General features: G+C 32.8%; 1 protein-coding gene across 2 annotated transcripts; it reads left to right on the top strand.

Moving 5' to 3' along the window:
• The first annotated feature begins 5,558 nt into the window (after nt 1–5,558).
• On the top strand, nt 5,559–8,045 carry LOC111904564 (transcription factor bHLH30). 2 transcript variants are annotated; one of them, XM_023900316.3, is made up of 3 exons: nt 5,559–5,716; nt 5,827–6,488; nt 7,357–8,045. In XM_023900316.3, exons 2-3 carry the CDS (start codon nt 5,862–5,864, stop codon nt 7,819–7,821), a joined length of 1,092 nt encoding a protein of 363 aa, XP_023756084.1. In that variant the 5' UTR covers nt 5,559–5,716; nt 5,827–5,861; the 3' UTR covers nt 7,822–8,045. The 2 variants fall into 2 exon arrangements, with proteins under 2 accessions (XP_023756084.1, XP_023756085.1); XM_023900317.3 differs by having other exon boundaries at nt 5,569–6,488.
• The last annotated feature ends 2,655 nt before the right edge of the window (nt 8,046–10,700 follow it).

Below are 10,700 nucleotides of genomic sequence, written 5' to 3'. Positions count from 1 at the left end.
AACGTCAAACTCCCCACGCTAAGGAAAAACCATAAAATCCTTGATAGATAATCATTATCACAATCGGTTTTCATGAACGTTAGAGGAGGGAGTACTTCTTCAACGATCATTGCATCAAAGTGAATTTTTCTTCATCCCCTGTTACTTGTAATTATTTTTTCCCCTGTTTTTGTTATAAAAAATGATATAAACTTATACAATCTGTATTTGTTAGTAGAATGTCTACTTCAAGAGTGTGTACTTCATTGGGTGATCTTCCTATAGAAATTCTAACTCGCATTATCACAGTGGTAGGGTCTGATTTCGCTAAAGACATTATATAGGAAAAATTTTGGTACGTAATTCTCATTAATTATCTTATTAATTATATTAAATGAAGAACAATATGATAATAACTGTAAATTTAATTCTGTAAAGTTCCAAAAATATGAATGAAGCGGGTAAAGATTGTGATGTGTTTAAAATAGTATCCCTTGATGAGTTTCCAGTTAGTGAAGCAGGCTTGGGTTCCAAATTTTTGAAGGTTGATGTGTAGAACAGGTGCCATGTGTAGAACATGAGTGGTATATGTCATTGAGTAATTTTTTATTTTTAGTTTAATTGTTTCAGTTTTCTTAATGATATTGTTATTTTGTTAACAGGTAGAGTACTTTTGTAATGTTGACTTTGCTTTGGGCTTGAATTTGTTGAATAATGTCGGAGATGATGGTCATCAGGAGGCTAATTATTTGCTCGTGATGATCAACATATCAAGAGGTTTTCTTGATTGTGAGAAAGTAAGTATACTTTGTACATTATATTATAATTAACATATATGTATACATTGTACATTATATTATAGTTAACATATGTTTATAATGTGTACTTGTAGATTTGGGTATACTTGATGCATATTTCGGTGTGGTTGCTCCCGATTATGAAGACGATGAAGAATGTGTTGAAGGTACCAAAAAGTTGTTACGGAATATACATTTTGTGCATAGACCTACAACGCATAACATCACCTTACAATGTGAAAAGGAAGATCATTCCGTCGACGGGGAATTTGCACCATTTTTAATCCATAAAGTCTTTGACTTTAAGCTTTTCAATGGCTAAAGAGGGCTCGGTCCTCAAAACCCTAACTTTTACAACACTCAGTGTCACTTAAATCATGCATGGGCCCAAGGAAACGATCAAGCAACCATTTTTATGAACCAAAGCGTCCTAAAACACCTAAAAGGACAGATAATAAGTGCTCCAAATCACAAAGATCCAAACTTGGGACAAAGAACTCATAAATGACCATCAAATGGGATCTAGAAACAATATCAGCAAAGCATGTGATTTATACCTTCAAAGGATGCACAAAGTGAAAGAGTTTCTGGATCCACAAGCTTGCATGCAACACCACCTTCTTCAATGACCTTCTTCCTTAACAAGAATGCAAAAAATTACCAAAAAGGCTCCAAGATCTTCAATCTTAAGGCTAGGGTTCAATATTAGAGCATAAAGGTAGTAGAGGCTAATTATAGGAGGTCCAAGGGTGTAATAATGTGTTTAAATAAGGGTGTAACACTAAAATTTAGGCTTTGGCATATGCCCACGTATGCCCAATGTACTCCCTCGTACGCCAACCATATGCTGCCTGCATCCCGACTCACTTAATGGCATACGCCCAACGTACATGCCACGTACGCCCAACGTACGCAGCTAATCCCAAAATCCTCAAAACTTCACCCACGAAAAGGTATTGAGGAGCTCTACAACACTATTTAAATAATTTGACTTAAAACACATCGAACTAAAATCTTTTTTTCGAAAAGAAGTTTGAAACACCACTTTTCCCATTTTTACCCCTTGACTCCAAAGCACAAACTAAACTCTTAGATCACATAATCTACATTACCCATATCCAAATGAGTTAAAATCTCTCTTTCCCCAAAGCCCAAAGCCTTATGATACTTTATCTTCGGGTCAGACCCCGAATTATGAAACGAGTCAAAACAGGGTGTTACATAAAATATGAAAAAAAAAGTGACAGAACATCCAAAAAATAAAGCAATATGTTAATTTTGGTGTGATTGTGTAACATCCTGTTTTGAGAAGTTTCTTAGTTCGGTATTTTGGACAATAAATGGATCTAGTAATGCCTTTGGGCTTCAAGGGAATAGAGTGTAGACCCTATTGGATGTTGCTAATGTTGGTTATGCAATCCGAGACCGTGGGTTGTGTTTTGGAGTCAGGGGATAAAACGGGAAAAGTGATGTTTCATACTGCTTTCTTGGAATAAGGATTTTAGTTTGATATGCTTTAAGTTAAAAGTAATTATATAGGATTGTGGGGCTCTTCAATACCTTTCCCTGCATACAAAGAATACCGAAAACGAAGTTGGAATGAAGAAGTTTTGGCTCTTTTGAAGTTAAGATGGAAATAGGGAGTCTGGAAGTACGCTAGATGTACACTAGTTGGGCGTAGTAGGCCAAAGAGACACGTTTTTAGGGCATTACATTGGGCATAAATTTAGGTACGTTGGACATACCGTTATAGAGTAAAAAACCCATTTTCATGGTTTTTAGCCCTATTTAAGGTCTCTAACCCATTGAGTATCATTCCTATCATGAGCATCCACCCACTTGAGCCTCTAACTCGAAACCCTATCCTCCTCTCACTTATTTTGAGCCTTGACGTCATTTATGAATTTATTTATCCATTAGAAGGTAGTGGAAAAGTGTTTGGAAAGGATTCTCACATAGATCCAACAAGATTACATCATTTAAAGACCTTTGTGAGTAAAAAGCTTCAAACTTGCTCATTAGTTTCATAGATCTTGTTAATTTTCATATTTTTCACTTTTTGGTCACTTTAGTGCATGAATTTTTGATCTTGGAAGTTTGTGACCTTGTTATGGATAAAGTTGGAAACTTTATCCATCTAAACATCATAGTGATTTAGATCTAAAATTTAGAGACATAGACTTAATGGATTAAGTTGAGAAAGATGTATTTTTGGTCCCTTTGAGAATTAAAGACTAGATATTGGTTATTTAGACCATCATGATGGATAAAGTGGGAAATTATCCATTATGGAGCTATTAGGAACCATAAAATTGTGATCTTGGTCCTTCTATCCCCTCCATGCAAGAGTTATGATATCTTACTAGATTATTAAGTTAGGGTTTTAGTTTTTGGACCTTTTCTAGCCATGGAAAGTCATAAAGTTGGAAACTTTATGAATTAGATTGATATTTCGGACTAGATCTGAACTTTGGATGCAATGTCTTAATGGAATGAGAGCTTAACGAAGAAATGTTGAATCGGGTCGAGTACATTGGACGTACCTGGTGGTACAATTAGCATACTGGGCAAAGGCCTCGCAATCTAACCAAGGATCTACTACGCTAAACGTAGCGACTGAGTATGTTGGGCGTAGTCACTCTGTGTTGACCCTTTGAATTTTTTGACTTTGATCTTTGACTAGGAATTTGACCAAGTTTGAACTAAGGGCATTTTGGGTAATTTAAATAATAGTTTGAGATTTGGGTCTCTGTTAATTGCATAAGTGACCAGTAGAGACTGCTTTTGGAGCAATGATATGTGCAACTATTTTTCAGACTGTGAGGTGAATTTTCCTCACTGTAGTTGTGGGTCAACGACATCAATGCTGACCACTAGATTATGGATCCTGGTATATAGGATATTAGTATGCTATATTGATCTGCTAGATCTGTATGATTATCTGTTTGTTGGTTATATGTTTATCTGGTATATATGGCGACATAGTGTCGTTGGGTTGAGACTCTATTGCTTTGTGCCACCATTCAACAAACCTGGGTAATCCAAGCGAAAGGTTGTTGCCTAGGGCATTCCAAGCGGAAGGTTGTGGGTCTGGAGTAATCCAACCAGGAGGTTGTGGACTCAATATGTATTAGGCAATCCAACCGAAAGGTTGTGGACGAGGGCAATCTAACCGGAACATTGTGGGCCAGGGGTAATCCAACCAGAAGGTTGTGGACCTAGTATATGTTTTGTTGTGTGGTATTTTTAGGGAACTCACTAAGTTTTGGTTTACAATTTGATTGTTATGGTATCAGGTACTTCAGATATTTGAGCAAAGTGAATGCTTGATCATACACACCATCCTAGATTTTTATGAGATTATGATTTTGGGATACTCCGATTCATGTTTATCACTTTTGAAAACTATAATTTGTAAACAGTTATGGTTTTGAATTAATTTAAAAAAAAAAATTTACCTTGATTTTTAGAATGTTACAGATTGACATATAAATAGAGATTTTTGCCATCAACATGGCAATAGAGACTGTGTAACAACGAGTATTCTCTAATGTTTTATCATCAGAAGCTTGTATGATTTATTCTAACAAACCTATTGATGCATTTCCTAGTTCGATATGATGTATGATATATCTTAATGGGTGGAAATAATAAGTTTTTTGTTTGAAAAGAAAGTAAATATTGTGTATGAAATAATTTGTGAGATGATAATTATCTAGAAATATATTTAGAAAAAAATAGCTTGTTAAAAGTCATTATTGCTACAGATGGAAATAAGAAATTTAATAGAAAAATCTTTTGAATAGCAGTTATACATATATAATTTAGGACGAGGTTAATTATAAAGAAGTGATTAACTTATTTGTAATAAACATAGTTAATTGATCAATGTTTACGTTTAGATAAGTTTCCCTATAAAATCAAGCGGTTGCGTTACTTGGGTATCAAGAAGCTTTTACATTGGATGTTTGTCTTTCATCCATTTACAATTCTTTACTATTTACAGTAAAATTAAATAATTATTAGCATTATATCGGTATATACAAATCCAATTTTGAATGTGAGTGATACATAGAATTAATTGATTAACTGAATTGTAATAAACATAGTTAATTGATTAAGCGGGTGTCGAGAAGTTTTTACTGTGCATGTTCGTCTTTCATACAATAATAGTTACTTATAAGCATTTTGTATTTATAATTCTCTACTATTTACAGGCAAATTAAATAATTATTAGCGTTATATGCAGGGGAGGAACTATGTAGATGTTCGTGATAGCCTGTGATATCCCTCAAATTTTTAGGTACTGTGTAAATTTTTTAAAAATATTTTTGGTGTAGTGTAATTTTTTCGGTGTGCTACCTCGAATATTTACGTGTGCTACCCATAACATTTGGTTCTAGCTCCGCCACTAATCGAATATTTACATGTGCTACCAATAGCATTTCGTTCAGCTCGGCACTAATTATATGAGTATCTAGCAGTTTTTACATTGCATTTGTCTTTCACACAATGACAGTGACTTATTAGCATTTGTATTTACAATTCTTTACTATTTACGGTCAAATTAATAATTTTTGTTTTTCGTAACTATTGCCATAGAAATTACAGTATAAATATAATTCAAATCATTAATGCGAACCAAAAAGTGAAGGAAGCTAAAAGTTAATATCGTAGGATGAAAGGAAAGGTAACAAGTGTTCACTCTCTCATGAGAGGAGAGAGAAAAACAAAAAGGAAACCCTAAAAGACCACCACAAAATTTTAGCACAAAAAAGTGTTTTCTACTTGATTGTTTAAAGGATCAATGGCACCCCCGTCTCACTCAACAAAACCTGACATTTCAAAGAGATAAAGTGATCATTAAACGACCAAGGTCTTATACAGAGAGAGAGAAAGAGAAAGGTGATGTGATCAAGAGCATTCACTATATTCAGAAGGTATATTTAATTAACACTCTGTTGATCATATTCATATGCCCCCAAAGTTTTTTCCTTCTAAAATTAATTTTGATGAGTATGTGGATTGCTGTAAATATGTATGTCGAAAGGATATAGTTGTGTGGGGAGGTAAGTCAAAACTATTATGCGTTCTAAGAGAGAAGAACAAGAACAAGTAGAAGACGAACAAGAAGAAGAAGTTGATCATCATCAAGATTTGCAAAATATTCAAGGATTTCAAGAACACCCATCAATCATTCAACAGATTCAAGATCAAAATATGGGTATCAATGATTATTCATATACGGCATCATCAGAAGTCTCTCCGATCTTGCACTCACAACAGCAGCCTTGGATTCTACCTCAAGTGTTTCAACACCACAACTCCAGCTACACTCCAGATCTTACCTATCCTTCCGGAGACCATGGCACATATCTCTTCCCTCCACCGCCACCACCTCCGCCGTCATCTTATGGTGGTTTGATTCATAGGAGGGTACCTAGTGGCTTGCAATTTGCATACGAGGGTAGTACATCAGCTTCATCAGACCACCACCTAAGGCTCATATCCGAGACACTGGGCCAGATGGTTCAGCCAGGGTCTATGCCGTTTGGGCTCCAAGCTGAAATGGGTAAGATGACATCTCAAGAGATCATGGACGCTAAAGCTTTAGCAGCTTCGAAGAGCCACAGTGAAGCTGAAAGACGACGTCGAGAGCGCATCAACAATCATCTTGCCAAACTTCGAAGCTTACTTCCCAGTACCACCAAAGTAAGTATTCTTAGTAAAACCATAACAAGCTACGGGATATCAATCGCTACAGCATGCAACTCTTCAAAAATTTTAAAATAATGGTTTCAGTTCTCAACTTATGTGATTGTCTGCATGAAAAATTCAGTTACTCACACACGACAAGTTTGATTGTTGTATTATATACCATAGAACAATACCACCAAGTTAACTGGCAACTCTAAACATCGTCATTCATATCAAAATTCATGGTTCAAATCCTCTCCTCTCTTGGTCTTTTAAAAAAAAAAAACACTAAATTTTTCCATGGGTTTTTCATTTTGGAATTCTGTATATGATTTTTGAAAATAAATTATATTCTTATCTCAGAATTCATCAACGTTGATATGACACAACATGCCATTCATATCGTTTATATCAAATCACAAACCCCACCATTGATGTCTTTAGGAATATTATTTTTATTCTATATACATATGTATTTATTGATATTATTCTTCAACATTTACTGGGACACATAAATGACATGATAAGCATCATATGATCATGCACATAATGTTTGACTTCGAATATACGTGAGGAATTTAAAGCAACTTGAGTTCATGTCCAACCATTGGAAATATCATGTATCACATCAGGCATATATCAATAGACTGACAACGTAAAAAAAATCAAGTATATATTTCTCGTAGCAAAAGCCATATATATGTTTACAGTTGTGCGCAATAAATGCCCAAGGTTTAGCGGTAGCTAGGAAGCATATTCTGAATCGCATATACAACGAGCTAGTATATAAATGTATGAGCATATATAAAAGCTAATTAGCTTTAAAAATATATTGAACGATTAATAATCATTACGTCATAACGGTTTGTGTAAACTGATACAGACAGACAAGGCTTCGTTGTTAGCTGAAGTGATACAACATGTGAAAGAGCTAAAACGTCAGACGTCCATAATAGCCGAACAAAGTCCAGTCCCTACAGAAACCGATGAGTTGACCATTGACAACACGTCTGACGAAGATGGCAATATAGTCATCAGAGCATCATTATGCTGTGACGACCGATCGGATCTTTTACCGGACCTCATTAAAACCCTAAAAGCTCTTCGTCTAAGAACCCTAAAAGCTGAGATCACAACGCTTGGAGGGCGTGTGAAGAATGTTTTGTTCATTACTGGAGATCAAGATTCGACTAACAACAATGATACCGTCAATTACTCAATAGGCATGATCCAAGAAGCATTCAAAGCGGTGATGGAGAAAACAAACGGCGATCATGAATCTTCTTCTGGCAGTGTTAAAAGACAAAGGACAAACAACATTAATGTTCTTGATCCTCGTAGGACATGATGATCTGTCTGAAACTTTAGGGCTTACACCTTTAAGAATTTCTGTTGTTTCTCCCCTTGAGATCTTGGGTTTAAGTCTTTTGTTTGCACTTTTGGTGTGTTTACTTGCTTCTCTTGCTGTTTTTATTTCGGGTCTTTTGTTTGGTCAATGGGTATGCTTGATCTGTTGTTGAACTTGTGTTAATGGAGAAAAGATAACAAGTAGTGTCCTTATATATTTCCTTACCTCATGAACTAATTAATTAATTTATATATATATATATATATATATATATATATATATATATATATATATATATATATATATATATATATATATATATATATATATATATATATATATATATATATATAGGGTTAGGTTCATCTGAGACGGCCTAATTTTGTGAGACGCATTTTTTTATTTTATTTTATTTTTTTAGTTAATTCAATTTCCGAAAATAATATTTAAAAAAAGAATTTTTGGATTTTTCCATTTATTTTGCATTTTAAAATTATTTTTTAGAATATGTACAATGTAATATTCTATTAGAATATTTCACGTATTTTTCAAAAAAAAAAAAATAGAAATTTTTTTTTATTTTTTTTAGTTAATTCAAGTTCCGAAAATAATATTTATAAAAAGAATTTTTAGATTTTTCTATTTATTTTGCATTTTCAAATTATTTTTTAGAGTATGTCAGTGTAATATTCTATTAGAATAATTCACGTATTTTTCAACAATAACAGAATTTTTTTAACTTTTTTTAATTTTTTTTAATTTTTTTTAGTTAATTCAAGTTTCGAAAATAATATTTAAAAAAAGAATTTTTGGATTTTTCCATTTATTTTGCATTTTAAAATTATTTTTAGATTTGGTCTCACGGTCTCACAAAATTAGAATGGTCTCAAATGAACCTGAACCTATATATATATATATATATATAGAGAGAGAGAGAGAGAGAGAGAGAGATTACGTTGAGATTAAAAATAAAATAGAGATCTTGAGATTCAACCTTAGGCACATATTCAACATCTGCTGTTTTAACCCTCCGGCGTATCGGCGGGACATGTTTATTATAATCATAAATGATTATATAGAGCCGTTCGTTCTTTTCTCCTCTGCCACCATCTCCACTACCACTACTGCCACTAGGGCTGTCAAATATGTACCACGGAGAACCAACCAATATGTTACCAACCGAACCAAGAAAGTTGGTTTCCAATATATTTGGTAGCCAACATGTTTGGTTGGTAGTACCGGACCAATTCAGTAAACTTGGTACAGTAATGATATTAAATTTTGAATACCATCGTATTACCATACCAACCAATTCATATATATATATATATATATATATATATATATATATATATATATATATATATATATATATATATATATATATATATATATATATATATATATATATATATATATATATATATATAATCGAAATCGTATTTTTAAATGTCAAGTGTTTACTGTTTACGATTTTAAATATATGATATTCGACATTAGACTTAGTCAATAGTTATTACCACATTAGATTAAAAAACTGAAAAGTTACTTATTAAATTTCTTAGTAACTAGAATAGTTAATTTACTAAATTATATTACTAGACGAGAAAAGTGTCCCATATCGTGAGTGGTCTTTAAGTATTACAATTGAAAATTAGATCAAAATTGGTAATATACCATTACCAATTTGTACCAACCAAACTTGTTGGTAGTCAAACAAGTTGGTACCAAGTATAGTTGGTACGGTACTGGTAGCAAAAAATTTATATCAACTATAGTTGGTATGGTACACGGTTTGAGTAAAAATCAATTGGTACCATAGCATGTTCAGCCCTAACCGCCACTACCACAATCACTACCATCATCTCTGACGTCATCCAACCCTACAATTGTCACCTCCGTCACTTATACCACTGTTACCTCTATCACCACCACCTTTTCTGCCACCAACTGTCATAATCATATATGGTTATTCAATCTGTGAACAGACGTATATGTATAATCATTTATGATTATATAGGCATATATGTATAAACATGTATAATCATATATGATTATACATCTCTGTCATATAATCATTTATGATTAGGCATACATTGTTGTTACTGGTACGCTGCAACGTTAGAGCGGTAAATGAAAAATATTTGGTTGTGGTTGAATTTCAAGATCTCTACGTTTTTTCTAATCTCAAGTGAACCGTCTCGTATATATATATATATATATATATATATATATATATATATATATATATATATATATATATATATATATATATATGGTGAGGTTCAATAGAGAACCATAATTAACAAGGAACCAATCGTGAGCGTCGGAAATCATAATGATCAACCGTCAAGGAAACAGATGTACACTTTTACATTGGACGCACATATACCAGATTATACCAAAAAATCCACCTCCTTATCAAAAAACTCACCTCTTTTTTTCGTTTAAATTTCTTTTAGCCACATTCTCTATAAAAAAAAAAAAAAAACCAAATATACCGTTGTTCTCGATTTTCCGTCCTCTTTCCATAGAGATCCATGTTGATATATAAAAAATACAATTTTTTTCGAAAAAAACTCACTTCATTTTGTTAGTTTTTTCAATATGTAAGTTTATTTTAAAAAAAATAATAATTATTATACCAAACATTTTAATTTCTTGTACTTTATTAATAAACATCAACACTGATTTATAAAAAAAAATAAAAAAAAAAAAAAAAAAATCTTCGAACAGTGTATATTCATAATGTGATAAATAGACTCATGTCTATTTCTTTGATTTCGTTAAAATTACACATCTAGTACTTAAAATAATAGGAGCATTCCACAATGGTTTAAAAATAAATAAAAACCTAATCAAATCTCCCTTCTCCCACA

The sequence above is a fragment of the Lactuca sativa genome, chromosome 3 (genome assembly GCF_002870075.4).
Source record: "Lactuca sativa cultivar Salinas chromosome 3, Lsat_Salinas_v11, whole genome shotgun sequence".
Lineage (NCBI taxonomy): Eukaryota > Viridiplantae > Streptophyta > Magnoliopsida > Asterales > Asteraceae > Lactuca > Lactuca sativa.
Note: the sequence above shows the minus strand (reverse complement) of the source record. Positions and strands in the feature narration are given on the sequence as shown.